This window comes from Eulemur rufifrons, chromosome 2 (genome assembly GCF_041146395.1).
Source record: "Eulemur rufifrons isolate Redbay chromosome 2, OSU_ERuf_1, whole genome shotgun sequence".
Classification (NCBI taxonomy): Eukaryota; Metazoa; Chordata; class Mammalia; order Primates; family Lemuridae; genus Eulemur; species Eulemur rufifrons.
Genome location: NC_090984.1, coordinates 85176629 through 85200111, shown reverse-complemented (window position 1 = coordinate 85200111; position 23483 = coordinate 85176629). Strand labels below are relative to the sequence as shown.

General features: G+C 39.0%; 1 protein-coding gene across 2 annotated transcripts in view; it reads left to right on the top strand.

The window, feature by feature from the left end:
• GCH1 (GTP cyclohydrolase 1) overlaps nucleotides 1-23483 on the top strand; it is a 51387-nt gene that overhangs the window by 14600 nt on the left and 13304 nt on the right. For both annotated transcript variants that reach the window (XM_069464962.1, XM_069464961.1), the window contains exon 2: nucleotides 19663-19772. In XM_069464962.1, the coding sequence (XP_069321063.1) occupies nucleotides 19663-19772 (110 nt within the window). The remainder of the gene's footprint in view (nucleotides 1-19662; nucleotides 19773-23483) is intronic.

Here is a 23483-nt window from a genome sequence, read left to right as displayed (position 1 = left end):
AATCAACAAAGAAATACTAGACTTAAATGACTCTAGAACAAATGTACCTAACAGACGTTTATAGAACATTCTCCCCCAAAACTGCAGAATATACATTCTTCTCATCATCACATGGAACATTTTCCAAGATAGACCATATGCTTAGCCCATAAAACAAATCTGAATAAATGTTTAAAAATCTAAATCATACCATGTATCTTCTCAGACCACTATAGAATGAAGTTAGAGATCAGTTCCAAGAGGAACTCTCAAAATCACACAAATACATGGAAATTAAACAACCTGCTGTTGAATGATCTTTGGCTCAATGATGAAATCAAGATGTAAATTAAAAAAGTTTTTGAAATGATGATACTAGTGATACAAATTATCAGAATCTCTGGGATACCACAAAAGCAGTGCTAAGAGGGAGTTTATAGCACTAAATGCCCACATCACGAAGACAGAAAGATCACAAATTAGCAACCTAATGTCACACCTCAAGGAATTAGAAAAACAGGGACAAACCAAATCCAAAGCTAGCAGAAGATAAGAAATAACAAAGATCAGAGCAGAATTAAACAAAATTGAAACCAAAAAAAAAAAACCAATGCAAAGGATCAATGAAATAAAAAATTGGTTCTTTGAAAAACTAAAATTTATAGACCACTAGCTAGATTAACCAAGAAAAAAAAGAGAGAGGATTCAGATAAGCTCAATCAGAAGCAAAAAAGGAGATGTTAAAATTGATACCACAGAAATACAAAAGATCATCTGAAACTATGAACACCTGTGTGCACACAAACTAGAAAATCTAGAGGAAATGGATACATTTTTGGAAATGCACAATCTCTCGAGTTTGAATCAGGAAGAAATAGAGATCCTGAACAGACCAAAAATGACTATTGAGATTGAAACAGTAATAAAAAATCACCTCCCCCCGCCCCCCGCAAAAAACCAAAACCAAAAACAAAAAATCTCTGAGCCAGACAGGTTCACAGTTAAATTCTATCAGACCTGCAAAGAAGAACTGGCACCTATACTACTGAAACTGTTCCATAACATGGAGAAGGAGGGAATCCTCCCTAACTCATTCTACAAAGCCAGTGTCACCCTGATACCAAAACCAGGAAAGGACAAGACACAAACAAACAAAAAAAGATGACAGACCAATATCACTCATGACAAAGATGCAAAAATCCTAAACAACATACCAGCAAACCAAATCCAACGGTACGCCAAAAAGACAATTCACCATGATCAAGTGAGTTTCATACCGGAGATGCAAGGATGGTTCAACATATGCAAATCAATAAATGTGATTCCCCACATAAATAGGATTAAAAACAAAAACTATATGATCATCTCAATAGATGCAGAAAAAGCATTCAATAAAATCCAGCATCTCCATGATAAATATCCTCAACAAACTAGGCATAGAAGAAACGTACCTCAAAATAATAAAAGCCATATATGACAGACCCACAGCCAACATCATGCTCAATGAGAAAGAGTTGAAAACATTCCCCTTAAGAACTGGAAGAGGACAAGTATGTCCGCTGCCCACTTTCACCACTTCCATTCAACATAGCCAGAGCAATCAGGTAGGAGAAAGAAATAAAACACATCTAGGTTGGAAAAGAGGAAGTCAAACTATCTCTGCTTACTTATGATATGATCTTATATCTAGAAAACCCTAAAAACTCCTCCTAAAGACTCCTAGATTTGGTAAATGAATTCAGCAAAGTCTCAGGTTACAAAATCAATATACACAAATAAGTACATTTCTACATACCAATAATGACTGAGCTATAATCAAATCAAGAGCTCAATCCCATTTACAATAGCAGCAAAAAAATTAAAATACCGAGGAATATACTAAGCCAAGGAAGTGACAGATCTCTACAAGGAGAACTACAAAACACTGATGAAAGAAATTATAGATGACACAAGTGAAAAAAGGAAGAATCAATGTTGTTAAAATGATACTGCCCAAAGTAATCCACAGATTCAATGCAATTCTTTTTTTTTTTTTTTTTTTTTTGAGACAGAGTCTCACTCTGTTGCCCAGGCTAGAGTGAGTGCCGTGGCGTCAGTCTAGCTCACAGCAACCTCAAACTCCTGAGCTCAAGCGATCCTCCTGTCTCAGCCTCCCGAGTAGCTGGGACTACAGGCATGCACCACCATGCCCGGCTAATTTTTTCTATATATATTTTTAGCTGTCCATATAATTTCTTTCTATTTTTAGTAGAGATGGGGTCTCGCTCTTGCTCAGGCTGGTCTCGAACTCCTGAGCTCAAACGATCCGCCCACCTCGGCCTCCCAGAGTGCTAGGATTACAGGCGTGAGCCACTGCGCCCGGCCTTCAATGCAATTCTTATAAAAAATATCAATGTCATTTTTCATGGAAGTAGAAAAAAAACAATCCTAAATTTCATATGAAAGTAAAAAAGTACCCAAATAACCAAAGCAGATTCTAAGCAAAAAGAACAAAGCTGGAGGCATCACATTACCTGATTTCAAATTATACTTCAATGCAATAATAACCCAAACAGCACGGTACTGGTATAAAAGTAGACACATAGACCAATGGAACAGAGAATAGAGAACTCAGAAATAAAACCATATGCCTACAACCAACTGATCTTTGACAAAGCAGATAAAAACATACACTGGGGAAAAGACACCCCATTCAGTAAATGGTGCTGGGAAAGTTGGATAGCCACGTGCAGAGGAATGAAACTGGATTCCTCTCTCTCACCATATAAAAAAATTAACTCAAGGTGGATTAAAGACGTAAATGTAAGACATCAAAGCATAAAAATTCTAGAAGAAAACTTAGGAAAAACTATTCTGGACATTGGCCTAGGCAAAGAATTTATGTCTAATACCCCAAAAGCAACTGTGATAAGAACAAATATAGAAAAATGGTATGTAATTAAACTAAAAAGTTTCTGCACAGCAAAAGAAAAAATCAACAGAGTAAATGGATAACCTACAGAACAGGAGAAAATATTCGTAAACTATACATTGGGCAAAGGACTAATATCCAGAATTTGTAAGGGACTCAAATCAGCAAGAAAAAAATAATGCTGTTAAAAAGTGGGCAAATGAGGCCAGGTGTGGTGGCTCACGCCTGTAATCCTAGCACTCTGGGAGGCCAAGGTGGGTGGATCGCTCAAGGTCAGGAGTTTGATACCAGCCTGAGCAAGAGCGAGACCCCATCTCTACTAAAAATAGAAAGAAATTATCTGGCCAACTAAAATATATATATAGAAAAAATTAGCCGGGCATGGTGGCGCATACCTGTAGTCCCAGCTACCCGGGAGGCTGAGGCAGTAGGATCGCTTAAGCCCAGGAGTTTGAGGTTGCTGTGAGCTAGGCGATGCCACAGCACTCACTCTAGCCCGGGCAACAAAGCGAGACTCTGTCTCAAAAAAAAAAAAAAAAAAAAAAAAAGTGGGCAAATGGCATGAACAGACATCTTTCAAAAGAATATAGACAAATGGCCAAGAAGCATGAAAAAATGCTCAACATCACTAATCATCAGGGAAATGCAAATTAAAACTACAGTGAGATACCACCTTACCCCAGTATAAATGGCCATTATTAAAAAATCAAAAAACAATGGATGTTGGCATGGCTGTGGTGAAAAGGGAACACTTATGCACTGTTGATGGGAATGTAAATTAGTATAACCTCTATGGAAAACAATATGAAGACTTCTCAAAGAACTAAAAGTAGACCTACCATTTGATCTGGCAGTACTACTACTTGGTGTCTATCCAAAGGAAAACAAGTCATTATATCAAAAAGACACCTGCATTTGTATGTTTATTACAGCACAATTCACACTTGCAAAAATATTGAATCAAACTAAGTGCCCATCAACCAATGAGTGGATAAAGAAAATAGAATACTACTCAGCCATACAAAAAAATGAAATAATGTCTTTAGCAGCAACTTAGATGGAACTGGAGGCCAAATCTTAAGTGAAGTAACTCAGGAACAGAAAACCAAATGCTGCATGTTCTCACTTTTAAGTGGAAGCTAAGCTATGGTTATTCCTGGTCATACAGAGTGGTATAATGGACATTGGAGATTCAGAAGGGGGAGGGTAATGAGGGATAAAAATTTATCTATTGGAAATAATGTTAATGTGTCTAGCATACTATTCAGTTGCCAGACACACTAAAAGCCCAGACTTCACTACTGTATAATTCATCCATGTAACAAAAAACAATTTATACCCCCTAAATTTATTAAAATAAAAAAAATACAGAGGAAAAAAATACATAATCCTGGCAAAAACAAAAAAACCAAGCCCCCCTCTCAAAAAAAAAAAAAAAACCTCAGAAGAGAAGTCTGTGTACTTGTGATCCTGTTTGATCTTCCTGTCAACTCAAAGAAGTAGAAACTGAGGCAGCTCAGGTTAAGGGACAGAGCAGAATGGCAACTTAGGTACATGTGACTATAGCACTCAAGTTCCAATCTGTTCATGCCCCTCCAGTTTTAAGTGTCTACGTTAAAATTTTATATAAAGATCCATTTCATATGTGAGAATCATAACACATAGAGTTTTAGTTTTGAGGCAGTTCTTAATATCCTGATTTGAAGATATTTCACCAAGTTTTTGATGAGGGGAATTTATGAATAATTGCACACACTTCAGCTAAATTATATTCAATTCTAAGGTAGATTAAAAGCTAACAAGCTTTTCCCCACTTAGTCTTTTGAGGGATATATTTAAAAACCAAAACTCTATATATTTTGTCTAATGCACATTATATGGTAGTCATTTATGCTTTATCAAGTGTGAGTCTGATAATTTTACTACTTGGAAACTCTTCAGTTCTGTTTAAAATATTTGTTTTTATGGCTTTTACTTTTTGTTGAATGCAGTTATAAATTCTTAACATATCTTTTCATTTTAAGTAAAATTTTATTTATTTATTTATTTTGAGACCAGCTCTGTTGCCCGGCTAGAGTGCAGTGGCATCATCATAGCTCACAGCAACCTCAAACTACTGGGCTCAAGTGATCCTCCTGCCTCAGCTTCTTGAGTAGCCGGGACTACAGGTGTGCACCACAACACCCGGCTAATTTTTCTGTTTTTAGTAGAGATGGGGTCTCACTCTTGCTCAAGCTGATCTTGAACTCCTGACCTCAAGCAATCCTCCCACCTCAGCTGAGGATTATAGGGAGCACCACCACATCCAGCTCCAATCTCTTTGCTTCTCAAACTAGTTTAGTGTGTCAACAAAGATTCATTCTGCTATAATGAGAAGAATAACTAGTTTGGGCTAGTCATAGTATTTGTATCCACACTAACTAATTTATGAGCCTAGATAGACAGGCCATGTGACTATTCTGGGTCTGGTTTGTAGGGAGAGGTAGTAGGACTAGGAGTTGAATTGTCATGCTGAGGTCTCTATAGGACAGGTGGGCTTGTCAGTACTGTCATCTCTCACTCTGTCCACTCCAGCAGCCAACGGGCAGGGCCCTAGCAAGCTCCTTAAGCTCCTTCCGTTGCTAGAGGAGCTGTTTTTCCTTGAGTCCTTCAAGCCACACGAATAGTTTCTATGGTAACAGATCTCTCTCTCTCTCTCTCTCTCTCCTTGTGACATAGATTTTTGAAAAGATTTCTCATCTATATCTTTAGGGTCTGTGGTCTTCGAACCTTGTAGCCCCTTTGTTTAGACAAAGCCTTTTATTAAAGGCTTTCTTCCCAGAAATGTTGTAGTCACTATTATGAGAAGAATAATCAGTTGTTACTTTTACTAGCACTTGAGGTTTTAGTCTACTAATAAGGCTTCATATCAACTAGAATAGGAGTTGTTGGGTTAGTTGGTAGAACAATAATAAAGAAAACTAGCATAAAAATAAAGATCATATGATACTCTCAATAGATGCAGAAAAAGCATTCGACAAAATTCAACACCCTTTTATGATAAGAACACTCAAAAAAATAGGCATAGACGGGGCCTATCTAAAAATGATACAAGCCGTATATGACAAACCCACAGCCAACATCATACTGAATGGGGAAAAACTGAAAGCATTCCCACTTCGAACTGGAACCAGACAAGGCTGCCCACTGTCCCCATTACTTTTCAACATAGTATTGGAAGTCCTTGCAAGAGCTATCAGGCAAGAGAGCAGAATCAAGGGAGTCCAAATAGGGACAGAAGAGATCAAACTCTCACTCTTTGCTGATGATATGATGTTATATCTAGAAAACCCCAAGATTTCAACCAAGAGACTCCTGGAATTGATTAATGAATTCAGCAAAGTCTCAGGATACAAAATCAATACACACAAATCAGAGGCATTCATATACGCCAATAACAGTCAAACGGAGAACCAAATTAAGGACTCAATACCCTTCAAAATAGCAACAAAGAAAATAAAATATCTAGGAATATATCTAACTAAGGAGGTAAAGGACCTCTATAGGGAGAACTATGAAACTCTGAGGAAGGAAATCGCAGAACATGTAAATAGGTGGAAAACCATACCATGCTCATGGATCGGTAGAATCAACATTGTTAAAATGTCTATACTGCCCAAAGTTATCTACAGATTCAATGCAATCCCTATTAAATTACCAACATCTTTTTTCACAGACATAGAAAAAATAATTTTACGCTTTGTATGGAACCAGAGAAGACCCCGTTTAGCAAAAGCAATATTAAACAACAAAAACAAAATGGGAGGTATTAATTTGCCAGACTTCAAACTTTACTACAAGGCTGTGGTTCTAAAAACAGCCTGGTACTGGCACAAGTGCCGAGACACAGACCAGTGGAACAGAACAGAAAATCCAAATATAAAACCATCCTCATATAGCCATCTAATCTTTGACAAAGCAGAAAAAAACATACTCTGGGGAAAAGATTCCTTATTTAATAAATGGTGCTGGGAAAACTGGATATCCACATGTAGAAGAGTAAAACAGGACACACAGCTCTCACCCCTCACAAAAATCAAATCACGGTGGTTAACAGACTTAAACCTTAGGTCAGAAACTATTAGAATTCTAGAAGAAAACGTAGGTAAGACTCTTACAGACATTGGCCTAGGCAAAGAATTTATGAGGAAGACCCCTAAGGCAATCACAGCAGCAACAAAAATAAATAAATGGGACCTGATCAAATTAAAAAGCTTCTGCACAGCCAAAGAAACAGTCACAAGAGTAAATAGACAACCTACAGAATGGGAAAAAATTTTCGCATACTACACATCAGATAAAGGACTGATAACAAGAATCTATTTAGAACTCAGGAAAATCAGTAAGAAAAAATCGAACAACCCTATCAAAAAGTGGGCAAAGGACATGAATAGAAATTTTTCAAAAGAAGATATAAAAATGGCTAACAAACATACGAAAAAGTGTTCAACATCTCTAATCATCAGGGAAATGCAAATCAAAACCACAATGAGATATCACTTAACTCCAGTGAGAACGGCCTTTATCAAAAAGTCCCAAAACTATACATGTTGGCGTGGGTGTGGAGAGACAGGTACTCTCATACACTGCTGGTGGGACTGTAAACTAGTGCAGCCCCTGTGGAAAGCAATGTGGAGATACCTTAAACAGATTCAAGTAGACCTACCATTCGATCCAGCAATCCCATTACTGGGCATCTACCCAGAAGAACAAAAGTCATTCTATAAAAAAGACACCTGCACCCGAATGTTTATAGCAGCACAATTCACAATCGCAAAGATGTGGAAACAACCCAAATGCCCATCGATTCATGAATGGATTAGCAAAATGTGGTATATGTATACCATGGAATATTACTCAGCTATTAGAAATGATGGCGATATGGCATCTCTTTGGTTCTCCTGGAGTGAGCTGGAACCCATTCTATTAAGTGAAGTATCCCAAGAATGGAAAAACAAGCACCACATGTACTCATCAGCAAACTGGTTTCCCTGAGTGCACATTTGGGATTCACACCAATTGGGTATTGGACAGAGGTCGGGGCTGGGTGGAAGGGATGGGTGTATACCTACTTGATGAGTGCGATGCGCACTGCCTGGGGAATGGACACGTTTGAAGTTCTCTCTGGGGGGGATGGGGTGGGGGGAGGGGAGGAGTGCACACCTATATGATGAGAGTGATGTGCACTGTCTAGGGAATGGACACAACTAAAGCTCAGACTCGGGGGGATGGGGAGGCATGGGCAATGTATATAGCCTGATCTTTTGTACCCCCTTAATGAGCTGAAAAACAAACAAAAAATAAAAATAAAAAAAAAAAAAAAAAAGAAAACATTCACTGTTAGGATCATGTATTTTTTAATTTTACTTTTTTAATGACATAAAATTTCCAAACACAAAAGTAGACAAAACTGTATGCTGGGCATCTATATACCTACCACCTAGATTCAAAATGAACATTCGGCCATACTGGCATAGTCTAATCTTTTATGATCGTAAGTCAGAGACATGTATTTAGAGGTGAAGTGTCACCCTAAAAAGTATTTTCCTTGTTAGCTGCTTGTACCATCTTCAGTAAAATTAATTATTAATTCCTTCATATCATCTAATATCTAGTCTACATTGAGATTTCCCTAGATGTCTCAAATGTCTTTTACTAATGATTTTTTCCAAACCGGGACCCACTCAAGGCCTGCACATGTGCACCTGATTGTTACCTGGAGCAGCTCCTGCCACCTCCTGTCCCCCACACCATCTGCCCCCTCAGGGAGCAGTCAGCTGTCCTGTGAGGTTTCCCACCTTTGTGATTTGTCTGGTTATTTTTTTCTTGTTTTCATTTGACTAGTTTCTCTATCCCCTATATTCATGGAAACTGGAAATTAGGTCTAAGGACTTGATTAAATTCATGGAAAACAATTTTAGCAGGAATGCTGTGTACTTCATGCATGATCACTGCTGGAAAGCGCAAAATATTTAGATCTTGTTCTTTACTGATCAATTCTTTACTGATTTTTCTAGGATAAACTTCTCTAGAGAAGGTTCTTTTTTTTTTTTTTAAAAGAGCTTTTTTTATTAGTTTGAAGATTTAATGGGATTCTCCTTTCCCCCGATACTGTTCCAGTTTGATTTCAAAAAGTAAAGGTCAAAGTAGCATTAAATAACTGAATTTTCCCTCCTATAAACCAAAGAAATAGTTGGTGAATTAGTATTTTGTGACTGATGTTCACCACCTTGGACTCTAGTGATCTCTGGGTATTAGGCCACTCTTTCTGATCTGCTCTCCTGGGCTGACGGCTTTGACCTTTTCCTCTCCTTCAACTTCTGTGTAGCTAATTTTACTTTTATTTCAAAAAATTAGATTTGCTCTCTCCTTTTCCTTTGCCGTGATCGGCTCTAGGCCTTGTCACCTCATGACTGACTTTGACCTCCAGTAACTCCTGGTTTGGGTTTGCTGCCTCTGGACTCTCCCTCTTCAGTCCATACTTCTAATAGGTCAGGTTCGGATTTCTGGCAGCTCAAGATCAGAGCTCTGGTCTGGAGTCAGAGGACAGGGGTCAAAATCCAGCTCTCATACTAACTAGTGAGCTCTTCTTCAGCAGTCAGTTATGATTCCAAATAACAGTATCAGTGCCCTCATCTGTAAGATGGGGATGGTAACTGGTTTTGGCCAGTGCAGAGTTGTGGCAAGGCTTGAAAAGAGGTCGTGAACTAAATGGAAAGCTACATTTGAAAAATGCTCTAAAATAGAAGGGAATCTGGCTTCTGTCCCATACATAGACCCACTCAGGCAGGCCACTTTACCTTTTGTCGTTTCCTGCTTCTGTATCTTATCACATGACACTTCTCTCCCTTCCTGCTTCTAGGAAACCCCTACCTTTCCTCTTATCCAGCCTTAAGGCCTGAGTCAGATCTTAATCTTCAACGTAATCACATTTTTTCCTCTCAGCCCACAGTTTTCCTTTATGTAAAGTATCATTTTGTAGTTTAACTTCCAGTCATCCTCCAAATATCTTTACACCTAGGCCTGTTTCCTCAGATCTCAAGTTTCTTGATGTCATGGTTTGATATATTTGTGTCCAGCTCAGGAACTTTGACAAACTTGATTGTGTTAGCCTAGAAACTGATTTCTAGTCAGTTGGCTGTAGGATCCAGATGTTTTCTTAAATGGGTGGTATTTTTCTAGGATGTGGGTATGACTTTCTGATGTGGGGTCCTCCTTCCTTTATTTTTTCTGGAGTGTGTGGGCCCTTCCTGCTGTCCCTGCTTTAGATGATGTTGGCTCCAGCTTTGTCCTAGTCTCCCTCTCCTGTCTTTGCTACCCTGTCCCCAGCCCGTCTCTGTTCCAGCATCCTTAACACTTGTCCAGCCCTTTCCCATCTGTGTGCAGACCTCACGGTGTTCCACAGGAATGGCCACCCTCTGGCGTGATGGCTGCAGTGAGGAACTGCCCGCTGCTCCACCTTGCTAGACAGCAAATGAGGGCCAGTAGTGGGTCCATTTTCAACCCTCATGCACCCTCACCTCTCAAAATCCTGTGTGCTCGCACCCCAGCTGGTCCTCAGAATCACTTGGGTTTTTAAAAGACTTAATCCTGGGTTCATCCTCACACCTAGTAAATCAGATTTTTGCAGGGTGGTTTGGGAAGCTGTCATTTCCAAAGCTCTCTCTGACTGGCCGTATTTGGGAACCACTGTTCTGAAGGATGATCTCTTAATCATCTGTCGTTAATGATGGTGGCTTACGCGCTCTGCTGGTACTTACTTGGATGGGATTCCAGATGGTTCCACAATATCCATCTGTATGAAATCTCGTGGCGTAACTGAATGAAGGATGATAAGGGATGAGCCTATTAGAGGCTTTTGAAGCAATTGGATAGTTTAATCAGATCGGTGTGTTCTTTCTTTAGAACTGCTGTGAACCAGACCTTGTTATCACCATCTGTTTTGTAAATCCCATTTTTGGTTTAACAGCTGGATTGTGAAAGATACACAAAATTATCCAGTTAAAAAAACTAAATTTGGCAAGTGTGTACTTTTTTTAAAAAAATTGACTCCTTGAATACACTGTTTTCTTTCCTTAGACAGCTTCTAAGGCTCTAATTTTGGTCTACCAGAAATATTCAGAGTAGTAAACTGAGACCAGAAGGAGAGTTCTTTGGCTGGATAACTAGAGAGTTAGTAGCGGACATGATCGGCAGCCTTCAGTTTTATCCATAATAAATCTGAATAGTTTAAAACTGGTACTTTTCCTTTACCTCAGTACAGAAAACCCCTGGCCACTGCCGTGCACATTTCAAAAGCTGACCAGTTGGGTGGGAAGGTCACAGTTGTAATTTGGCATCGATTTCCAACACCCTCTGGTTGTGCGAACCAGGAACCTGGGAGTCATGTTAAGCTCCTCCTCCAGACCCATCCTCTTAACCATGAGGACGCTGAAGTCCAGGTCACACAGTCTGCACAGAGACTGCACTAGAACTCAGGTCTCTGGACTTTTTTCATTCATTCCTCCTACTTCACTATTCTGTGTCTTAAACCTCTGTGCTTGTGGTTCCCCAAAGAGCCAGTTAAGTAATTGCATCTGGGTGGAGAGATTATATGTGCTTTCATTTTCTCATTTCAGTTTTTCTATATCCTACCAATTAAATACAGTAAACATTACTGTTGTAATCAGGAGCAAAGTGTTAGTAAAGATAACTTTGTATGTGAAAACTCAATCCCTCACTAGTAGACGCAGTGTTGGCGATAAGGCTGGCTGAGAGGGTGGGAATAGCTTACTAGATTTGCTGAACGAAACATGCATGTCAATACTATTTTGAGGGCAGCCAAGAACATCTATTTTAATAGCCATGGCTATATTTTAATAGCTTAAGAGCAACATATGAATTTATCTCTGCCAAGGATGACAGGAGTGAAAATTTCCAAAATAACCAAACTTTTACTTCCTTTGCAATACCTTCGATTGTTCCTGCCGACAAGCTTGCAGTTTATGAAGTGAGTTCATGGAGCATATCAAAGTTGTGGCAGCTCTGCCTGCTCCGGCAGAGGGTGTGTGACTGGTAGTCTATGGTCGTCTTCGATTCTGACGAATGTTTGGGTTCATGCTTATTTTGACCAAGTTTTACAGATGTTAGCTCTGCCTTTTTAAATGCAAAAAGTTGTGAGTGTTGGAAGTTCTAACAAGAGATGTACTGTCATGATAGAAATGAAAGCAGAGATAGTGATTTTCTTCCCTCTTTGAATTTGTTTTAACATTGCTCTTAATTGTAGGACAATTTTTTCAAACAGGAGGTATAAGCAAAAAGTTTAGTGCTAGAAGCTTTAGTTTGAGTTGCAGTGTGTGGTTTAGGGAGGGTTTTGAAGGAGTTAGCAGCACTGCATGAAGCAGGCTGGATCTTCCTGTGCACTCTTCTCGTCCCTTATCCCCTCTGTGCAAAGGTAACCTCAGTTTTTTTATTTTTATTTTTTCAGGAAAAAACAAAATACCAGCATGTATATGAACACCTCAATTTAAAAAATCTTTTTGTTAATGTCTCAAATATACAAGACTAGATATGAAGAACTAGTTCAACCAAAATGTATCTAGTTTTAGCAAATCTTAATGTTTTGCTATAATTGCTTTAAAAACAGATATAGTTTAAGGCTTCCTAGTTATTGCTTTTTGAACCTTTTACCTCTCACCATAGAGGTAAGGACTATCTTGAATTTGGTCTCTTTCATGACTATTTTTATTCTTTCATTTTATGTGTGTGTCTACAAACAACATGTAGCATTGTTTCTACTTAAATTTAAATGGATCATGCTCTACATATCCTTCTGCTGTGTGCTTTTTCCATTGAACATTGTTTCAGGGATTTATAAATGGAGCTCAAATTTACTCACTTTTACTGCTGGATCATATTTTATTGTATGATTTTACTCAAACTGTGTAATTGTTTTTCTCAATTTTTGCTATTACCAATAAGACTGCAGTGCAGTGAGAATTCTTTTTTTTTTTTTTTTGAGATAGGGTCTCACCCAGGCTAGGGTGCAGTGGCACAATCATAGCTCACTGTAGCCTCAAACTCCTGGGCTCAAGCAATCCTCCTGCTTCAACTTCCCTAGTAGCTGGGACTACTAGTGCGCACCATCATGCCAGCTAGTTTTTTCTTATTTTTGTAGAGATGGGGTTTTGCTATGTTGACCAGGCTGGTCTCAAATTCCTGGCCTCAAGCCATCCTCTTGCCTCAGCCTCCCAAAATGCTGGGAGGCTCACAGGTGTGAGCCACCATGCCTGGCCAGCAGTGAGAATTCTGATGTTCCCTTGGCCACATAAATTTCTCTGAAGTCCCAACCTCCTAAAATCTATTTTAAAGGCTGGGTGCTGCGGCTCATGCCTGTAATCCTAGCACACTGGGAGGCCGAGGCAGGAGAATCACTTGAGGTCAGGAGTTTGAGACCAGCCTGAGCAAGAGCAAGACCTCATCTCTACTAAAAATAGAAATAAAAAAAATTAGCTGGCCAGACGCGGTGGCTCACGCCTGTAATCCTAGCACTCTGGGAGGCCGAGGCGGGAGGATCGCTTGAGGTCAGGAGTTTGAGACCAGCCTGAGCAAGAGTGAGACCCCGTCTCTACTAAAAATAGAAAGAAATTATATGGACAGCTAAAATATATATATATAGAAAAACTAGCCAGGCATGGTGGCACATGCCTGTAGTCCCAGCTACTCCGGAGGCTGAGGCAGAAGATCGCTTGAGCCCAGGAGTTTGAGGTTGCTGTGAGCTAGGCTGATGCCACGGCACTCTAACCCGGGCAACAGAGCGAGACTCTATCTCAAAAAAAAAAAAAAAAATTAGCCAGGCAACTAAAAATAGAAACAAAAAATTTAGCCAGGCGTGGTGGTACATGCCTGTAGTCCCAGCTACTCAGGAGGCGGAGGCAGGAGGATCGCTTGAGCCCAGGAGTTTGAGGTTGCTGTGAGCTAGGCTGATGCCACGCCACTCTAGCCCAGGCAACAGAACAAGACTCTGTCTCAAAAAAATATATATATCTATTTTAAGGAAATGAATCACAGGGTAAAGATAGATATATTAATTGGATGAACATGGAAAATATATGTTTAACTCCAGCTTTGTGCATGGTGTTACAGGGCACTGTGTGGAAACTCCAAAGCCTTAAGATACAACGTTTACCCCCACAGATTATAACCCAGTGGAGGTGGGAGACACGAACACAAATAACCATGGTACTAAGAGGCACAATGAAATAAGAGCTGTATGCCTCTGATGTGGGATGGTACTATGAGGGTTTGGGCCAGTGATTCAGACCTTTCTCCACCAAGTCAGGATAGACTTATCTTTGTTAACACCCGGAGTTGTTTTAATTCTAGCTAAAAGCAAAGAGGCCTAATGCCCTAGGCATCTCTCTCTATCTCTTCCCTTAATTGTAAAACCAGTAGGCAGACTTGATTAGCTCTTTCCTATCCATTAGGATGGATGCACACTCAATGTTCCAAGTCTTGTTCCACTGTCTTTTAGTGCTGTCCTCACAGAAAGATGCGTCAGGTGTCAAAAGATGTCCAGCTGGTGTTGATCAACAAATATCCTAGATAACACTAATTCCTGTACCACCCAAAAGCAACTCCATATGATAGAAATTTCCTTTTGGGGGAATCTTTCCAGAAGTTTTCTTTTACCTTTTCCCTCCTTTCTCCCCAGCCGAAACAGGTCTGTGTTCGTCCTTCAATAGATAGCTCTCTCTATATTCGAGTAGGAGCCTTTTGAAGATGGGAAGATTCTTTTTTTTTTTTTTTTTTTTTGTTGAGACAGAGTCTCGCTCTGTTGCCCGGACTAGAGTGCCGTGGCGTCAGCCTAGCTCACAGCAACCTCAAACTCCTGGGCTCAAGTAATCCTACTGCCTCAGCCTCCCGAGTAGCTGGGACTACAGGCATGTGCCACCATGCCCGGCTAATTTTTGCTATGTATATTTTTAGTTGTCCAGATCATTTCTTTCTAGTTTTAGTAGAGACAGGGTCTTGCTCAGGCTGGTCTCGAACTCCTGACCTTGAGTGATCCTCCCGCCTCGGCCTCCCAAAGTGTAGGATTACAGGTGTGAGCCACCGTGCCCGGCCTGAAGATTCTTTGTAGCAGCACTAAATGTGGAATACCTTAAAACAGGGGCTCTCCAAATGTGTTGCATCAGTATCTTCTGGGAACTTGTTAAGATGTACAAGTTCTCAGGGCCACCTGACCTACTAAATCAGATGCTCTGGGGGTGGGGCACAGAAATCTGGGTTTTAACAGGCCCACTGGGGAGAGTCTGAGAACCACTGTTTCAAAGGATACTCAAGTAAGTACTGGGGCTCGTGTTGTGGGCCTGTCTTACTTCCTGTACTTTCAGAAGGGGGTCCTGGCAGACGAAATACTTGAGGGATGGTGCCCAGCAGTGTTATTTGTTGTCATTGCTTAATTATGGATGACATGAGAAAGGCTTACCTGAAAACTGACATTGTGTGGGGTTGCTGGACACAAAGCTGTAAGTTTTGGAGGCTGCTTTGGTTTCCTTTGTGGCTATGACCGACCGTAGGAAATAGTATGCCGTAAATCCTCGTTTCCAGGGTTACCTTCTTGCTGCTGATAACAGGCAGGAAATTAAAACAATCTGTGATAGCGTTTTGTTCTTATTATCCCCAGATGGTAGCTTTTAGATATGTTGGAGCAAAACATGAGTAAATATAGCAGGGAAACTTCATTACAGAAGAAAAATGATTTGGCTAGGTCAAGTATATAGTCTGGATTCAGTTTAATGAAACGGGATATAGGCAACACATTAGTGTTCATTACCACATGAAGCATTAAGCTGTATGAAGGTCACTAGTTTGTTTGGTTTTTTTTTTTTCCTGGTTTAATTTTGAGTTTATAAAACATTTACATGATTTCAAAGTCCAAACTACATAACAAATTACATTCAAAGATGTCTCACTTTCATCCATATACCTCCTTTCCTGTTCTCTCAGTCCTTTATAGGTAATCATTTTTATTAGCTTTTTAATTCATCCTTTCAGTGTTTCTTTTTTGCAGATAAGCGGATATGTGTGTGTTTTCATATCTCCCCCTTCCATTTTCTTTACACAAAAGGTTGCATACTATACTAGAATTTTTTTTTTTTAAAAATTAAAAATATTTTTAAGTTTGGCTTTGTTAGGGTATAACCCACATTCAATAAAATTTACCAACTTTACATGTATAATGTAAGTTTTGATAAATAGTTACCAGTACAATGAAAATATGGGACATTTCATCACCCCAAACAGTTTCTTCCTACCTTCTTGCAGCCAAATCCTCTCTCCCACCTCTGTGGCCCCTGGTAAACCACCTGTCTGCTTTCTATCTCTAGAGTTTTGCCTTTTCTAGAACAGAGGTAGTCTTTTCTGTGATGTATGTGAATTCTTTCACATAGTATGATACATTGGAGAGTCAGCCATGGCACTACCTGTATCGCTAGTTCATTCCACTTTATTGTGAGCAGTACTCCATTGCTTATACATTCCAGTTGGCAGACAGTGTCCTTTTGCTTTTTTAAAAAACTTTATTTTGAAATAATTTTAGAATTACAGAATAATTACAAAGATAGAATAGAGAGTTTTCATATACCCTTCCTCCAGCTTCCCCTAATGGAACATTCCACATGGCCATGATATTAATACAATTATCGACACTAAAGAAGTTAACATTGGTATAATGCTATTAACTAAACTACACACTTTATTTGGGATTTTAGTTCTTCCATTGGATTTAGTTGTCGTATTTCTCTAGTCTCCTCCAATCTGACAGTTCCTCAGTCTTTCTGTATCTTTCATGATCTTGATGCTTTTTAAAAGAGTACTTGTTTAGGTATGTTGTAGAATGTCCTTCAGTTTCTCTGATGATTAGACTGCACTTATGGATTTTTGGGAAGAATGCCAACCACCGAGGTGATGTGCCCCTCTCGTCATATCCTATCAGGAGCTACGCCATATCAATATTTCTTATGACTGGTGAAGTTAACCTTGATCACTTGGTTAAGGTAGTGTTTGCCAGGTTTCTCCACTGTCAAGTTTCTGTTTTTCCTTTTCTGTACTCTGTTACAAGCAAATTATTCCTGTTTAAATTCTAATGTACATCAGTGTGCATGGGATATGTAGCTTAGCAGCTCCCTCAATCTTAATTATGATGATAATAGGAGTAACAACCACCTCCACTGACTCCACTTGTGTAGTGGAAGCACGTGCTCATTTGGTCCTCTCGGTACTCCTGTGAAGTAGGCACTGTATTTTTTGCTCACTTAACAGCTGAGAAGATTGAGGCACACAGTGCCCTGACCAGGGTTCAACAGCTAGTAAGTGATGGAGCCAGTTCTTAGCCTAACTCGAGGGCTGGTTTGTAACGTGCCACATGGCTGTGGTGAGAGCTTAGAATGGGGGTGCTCTTGTTCTTTGCCAGAGAAAACAAACGCTTCCTGTGTCTAACAATTCTCTCTTGTTCTTTCTTTAAGGAATATTTTTTGTTTGTTTTTACTTTCAGGAATACTTCTTGTGTGATTAAAGATTTTAGTAAGCTGTACATGGCAGTAATATTGGAGGCATCCAGGATTCTTTTAGGAACATTCAGGATCTATTTTTGGACTTCTTTCAGAAATATGACTGAAGGTTAGGCAGAAAATTCAGAATAGAAAACTGCTTCTGGAGAAGGAATACTTACTAAAGAGTGACACTAAGCCTTTTTCCTCCCTGGATTTTACCAGCCACTTCTAACAGGGTGTCTGTCTGTTTCTGTGTGTCTGAACCCCCCACATTCACTTTTGTTACCACACTAATGACTTTTCGACAACACAGTCAAATGTTTCTCTGAATAGCCTGACTCAGGGGATGATAACTGTGGTTTACGTGATGACTCAATATCTGGAGCCCCTATTCTAGTAGCAGTGGAGCCACTGAAGGTCAGGCAGTGTGGGTGGCCATTTGCACATCTTCCCGTGACTCATTCTGCAGCCTGCCTTTCCGAGGGGAATAGCTGTAAGTGGCTGCAAAGCTCTCTGCATCTCCTCCCTTCTCTGTCTAATGATGCTGTGTATATTGGGTATCCCCCAACTCCATGAAATCACACAGCTAGGTATCTCGGTGTATCTGGTCTGCCAACTTGTCCAGATATCAGTGCAGTTTTTTCTATGTACATATTTATTTTATGACAATGAGATCATACTCCTTTGTAGCTTCTTTTCTCATTTGACAATAGGGCTGAAGAATTTTCCGTGTCACAAGGCATTTGCTTTCAGCATTGTTTGGGTACCTGCCTTTTATCAATACCATGGCTATATCATGACAGTGGGGATTGTAGCTTGTTTCCCTTGGTCCCTCTTTGGCCTCCAGGATAGGATGTTCTTATAGTCACAGATTGTTAGGGAACTCAAAGCTCCCGTGGGCATAATCTAATTAACCTTCCTTTGTGCAGAAGAGATAGTTGAGGCTAAGTCAGTGCAATTTTAAAAAATAAAACTTTTCTTTCTTTCTTTCTTTCTTTCTTTCTTTCTTTCTTTCTTTCTTTCTTTCTTTCTTTCTCTTTCTTTCTTTCTTTTTTTGAGACAGGGCCTCACTCTGTTGTCCAGACTGGAATACAGTGGCTCAGTCATAGCTCACTGTAACCTCGAATTCCTGGGCTCAAGTGATCCTGCTGCCTCAACCTCCTGAATAGCCAAGACTATAGGTGTGCACCACCACACCTGGCTAATTATCATAACTTTTTTTTTTTTTTTTTGGTAGAGACAGGGTCTTGCTATGTTGCAGAGTCTGGTCTTGAACTCCTGGCCTCAAGCAATCCTCCCGCCTTGGCCTCCCTAAGTGCTGGGATTATAGGCATGAGCCATCACACCCAGTCACTCTAAAATATTTTCTGTTTTTTTTTTGTTTGTTTGTTTGTTTGTTTTTTGAGACAGAGTCTCACTTTGTTGCCCAGGCTAGAGTGAGTGCCGTGGCATCAGCCTAGCTCACAGCAACCTCAAACTCCTGGGCTCAAGTGATCCTCCTGCCTCAGCCTCCCGAGTAGCTGGGACTACAGGCATGTGCCACTATGCCCGGCTAATTTTTCTATATATATATTTTTAGTTGTCCATATAATTTCTTTCTATTTTTAGTAGAGATGGGGTCTCGCTCTTGCTCAGGCTGGTTTCGAACTCCTGACCTTGAGCGATCCACCCGCCTCGGCCTCCCAGAGTGCTAGGATTACAGGCGTGAGCCACCGTGCCCGGCCCTATTTTCTTACTCACACTAGCAATTAATATGCATCTTAGATGTGGTTCAGATTATCTAGATCTGGCTTTTAGATGTGGTTTTCTATATATCCATTATGGAGAGAATATTAAGTATAAACAAGTATAAGGAAGAAAGTGAAAGTAGTCCATTTCCACCACCAGAAATAGCCACTGTTTTATTTTGGCATAATTTCTCCCTCCCTCCTTCTCCCTCATCCTGTGTATATATTTGTAATCCTGAATTTTTCATGTAACACTATATCAAGGATTTTAAAAATATTATTTAAAGAAAAAGACTTTGCTACTTTGATAGGGAAAAATAACTAGTCTTAATTTGTATTCCTGTAGTATTTTAGGTAGGATTAACATTCTTTTTTATGTTGACTGTCTATTCATATTTACCCATGTTAGCTTTTCTACTTTGTATCTTTCTATAAAATTGGAAATATTACTAAAGCAAGCCTCTGATTTCAGATGTCCTAAATGATGCTATATTTGATGAAGATCATGATGAGATGGTGATTGTGAAGGACATAGATATGTTTTCTATGTGTGAACATCATCTAGTTCCCTTTGTTGGAAAGGTAAGATGTTCTTTCTTGTTTCCTACTAATTTAAAAAAGCATAATGTAAATTTAAAAATTAGAATAATTATATTTAAAATTGTTAGCTGCTCATTTCTAATATCCCAATACTTACAATTACAAATACATGGTTGTTCTTTATCAACCTGACTAATCTAATAACTTGAAAGAATAAAAAGAAAGTAGCAGAAAGCCTTTAGGGCCAGCCTTTCATATTAAATACCATGTTAATAGGTTAAAATAATGAGGTTAAAGTAGCATTTATCTTTTTAGGTAGCTACCATACGCTCTGAAAACCTTTGCCCTTTATTTATTATTTATTTTTTAGCATCCCAACCTAGAGATTTGCTTTATTTTGACTGAATAATGTTTGATCCAAGACATATATATGTGTGTAGGGCATGACATGAACAGTAATGATTACAGAATTTCTTGTGATAGAGGTTACGATATTAGTGGATTTGTTTCCAACTCTTTCTATATTAGGAAAAATGAATCTAATGCAAACTAGATAGTACATTATCTGGATTTTTGTAGTTAACATACCTTTGATAACATGTAGGTTTAGGACAAAGAGTTGTCTTGTTCCTCCAACCCCATCATAATTTTATTTTATTCTGAATTTTTATTAATAATTTTTCACAGAAGACTTACAGAAAATGCCTTCACATTTGCTTCATTTTTTTGTTAAGTATTTTATTTTTTCACTTTTTTAAAGAAGTAAAGCAGAAAAATGCACAAGACCTAAGGGTATTCCTTACCACCCCACAGATCAAGAATAGAATATGATTAGTGTCCTGGAGCTCACCTCATGTCCCTTTTTAAATCCTAATGCCATCCCTTGTCCCCACAGGTAGTAAGTATATCAATTTTTTATTTATCTGTTCTGCTCTTGGTTGACGTTTGTTTTGTTGCCTTCTTTTTTTTTTTTTTTTTTTTTACTATTACAATACTGCTATCAACATTTTTTTGGTGCACACATGCATACATTTCTATTAAATTGTAGCAAGCAGTAGAATTGCAGGATCATAGGGTATATTCGTGTTCAACTTATTAATACTAGATACTGACCTATAGTTTCCCAAAGTGGTTGCACCAATTTTTGCTCCCAACAGTGTATGAGAGTTTTAGTTGTTTCACATCCTTGCCAACACTTGGCACTTTTAGTTTTAAGTTTAGTATTCTGTTGTGTGTGTAGTAGTATTACTCTTCCTCTTTTTTTTTTTTTTTTTAACTTTTTATTATGGAAAATTTCATTTTTGTTTTTTGGAAAATTTCAAATGTATATAATAGGAAGACTAGTACAATAAAGTTCCATGTTCCCATTAACCAGATTCAACAGTTATCAGTATAGGACCAATCTGGTTATGTAGAGGTCCCCACTGGATTATTTTGAAGCAAATCTCAGACATATTATTTCTTCCAGTGTATCTGTCTGAAAGATAAAAAAAAATTTTTAGAGACATAACCTCAGTTTGATTACCACATCTAATAGGTTAGCAATAAATCCTTCAACATACTGAAAAAGTATATTGCAGCATAACTCATCACTAATTATTAATATGCATCTCTAAAATATATATATTATTTAAAGATATATATATTAAAATATATGTGTTTTACTTTTAGAGACAGGGTCTTGCTCTGTTGCCCAGGCTGGGCTCAATTATCCTTCTACCTCAGCCTCCTGAGTAGCTGGGACTACAGTAGGTACATGGCATTATGCCTGGCTGATTTTTTATATTTTGCAGAGGTGGGGGGAGGTCTCGCTTGTTGCCCAGGCTGGTCTCGAACTCCTGTCTCAAGTGATCCTCCCACCTTGGCCTCACAAAGTGCTGGGATTCTAGGCATGAGCCACCACACCCAGCCTCTCTAAAATATTTTCTTACACACACTAGCAACTAATATGCATCTCTAAAATATCTCTAAAATATTTTCTTACTTATCCACAGTAGCGTTACCACAAACAAAATTAACAGTAATTCTTAAATAGCATCTAATAATTCATTTAAATTTCTCCAGTTGTCTCAAATGTTTTGCTGTAGGTTAGTTTAAACAGGAATCCAATTAAGAGTCACATATTCATATTTACATTACATTTGGTTCTGACTTTAAGTCTCTTTCCTTCTAAAACAGTCTCTCCTAACCCCCATCATACCATTATCTTATTGAAGGAACTAGGCCAGTTCTGTGGAGTGTGCCACCTTCTGGATTTGTTCCATTCAACCTCTGGATTTCCTATAAACTATATTAGACCTAAAGCTTTATAAGATTAAGGCTAAACATTTCTGACAAAAGTAGTTCATGGAGTGCTGAAGATTTCCTATTATATCACAGCAAGAGGCATGCAGTGTCTGGCAATCCCACAATTAATAAGGAGGGAACCTTTGCACTCATCTCTGTCTTTTATTGTAGGTGAGAAAATTAGACCCAGAAAGCCTATGACCTGTCCAGGAGGATGTAGAGTGTTAGTGGCCCAGCTGGGGCCAGACCCAGGCACTGATCCTATTACTCAGCCTCTGTCTGTTATAGCCTGTTACCTTCTGCTATGATTATCTCTGTGTTTGTGTTCTTGGTAACTTTGTTTTTAAAATATATTATTTAGTGATGATTTTCTAAAATGAACATTTAAATGACTTAGGATCTTAAGGAAGACCAAAAATAGTATAAACAATAAGCAAATTCTAGTTCTGCATATAAGTATACAAAATTTCAAGAGGTACAGAAGAACTTGGTTCCATGGGAAGGTTTTAACTCTAATTGTTCTTTGAAATACCCAACCTTCAGGTGCTACTTTACTTTCTCCTCCTGCCAAACAGGAAGGCAGTGAGATGGAATTCTCAAACTCCTAAAGCACAGCACTAATTGATGGGGGGAAAAAATCGCTAAGCACTAATATATATCAATTTTACAAGTGTACAGTAAATGTTAGATGAACAAATGAAATAATATTGGCAAATCATGATGCAGATGAGTCTCTAATTTTATGTTAGGTTAATTGATTGCCTACAAATGACCGTACTCTATTGGCCTTTTTAGAGAACTAATGTGTTCTCATATTTAATACTTGGCTCAAAAAGAGGTCACATTTACGTATTACATATAGTTGGTACCTTTTAAGAGGAAAGAAATGGCTTTGTCTTATAGTAGGTCTTGTAAGAACTTGGTTCTTAGGGTGTTGGTTCTTGCGCAGCCACAGTGGTAGCTGTGCCCCTTTTCTCCTGCCAGGAGGATGGAGCACAAAAGGGCACGGAGACCTTCTGTGCAACAGGGCTCCGCGGTGGGATGCTTAAAGCTGCTGTGATTCGTGGAAGGGCAACACTTGTATTTACAGTTTCTGCCGTTTAAAGGAGGCTTGCCTGCATACATTTTAACGTGGCTGCAAGATCATTTGCCTTTACTTGAGAACGTTTCCCCTCCTTAGGGGAAAGACTTTCAGATTTGTGTCAAGAGTTTAACTTCACAGGGAAATATCAGGGCTGTGCAGTTGACCCTTCAACAACATGGGTTTGAACTGCAGGGGTCCACTCATGTGGTTTTGTTCTAACCAAACACAAACCGAAGATACTGTATTTGTGGAATGTGAAACTCATGTGTCTGGAGGGCAGACTTTTTCTATGTGGGAGTTCTGCTGGACCCGGGCGTGTACAGATTTGGGTATACGTGAGAGTCCTAGAATGACCATACTTAAAATTTTTCATTTGATTAATA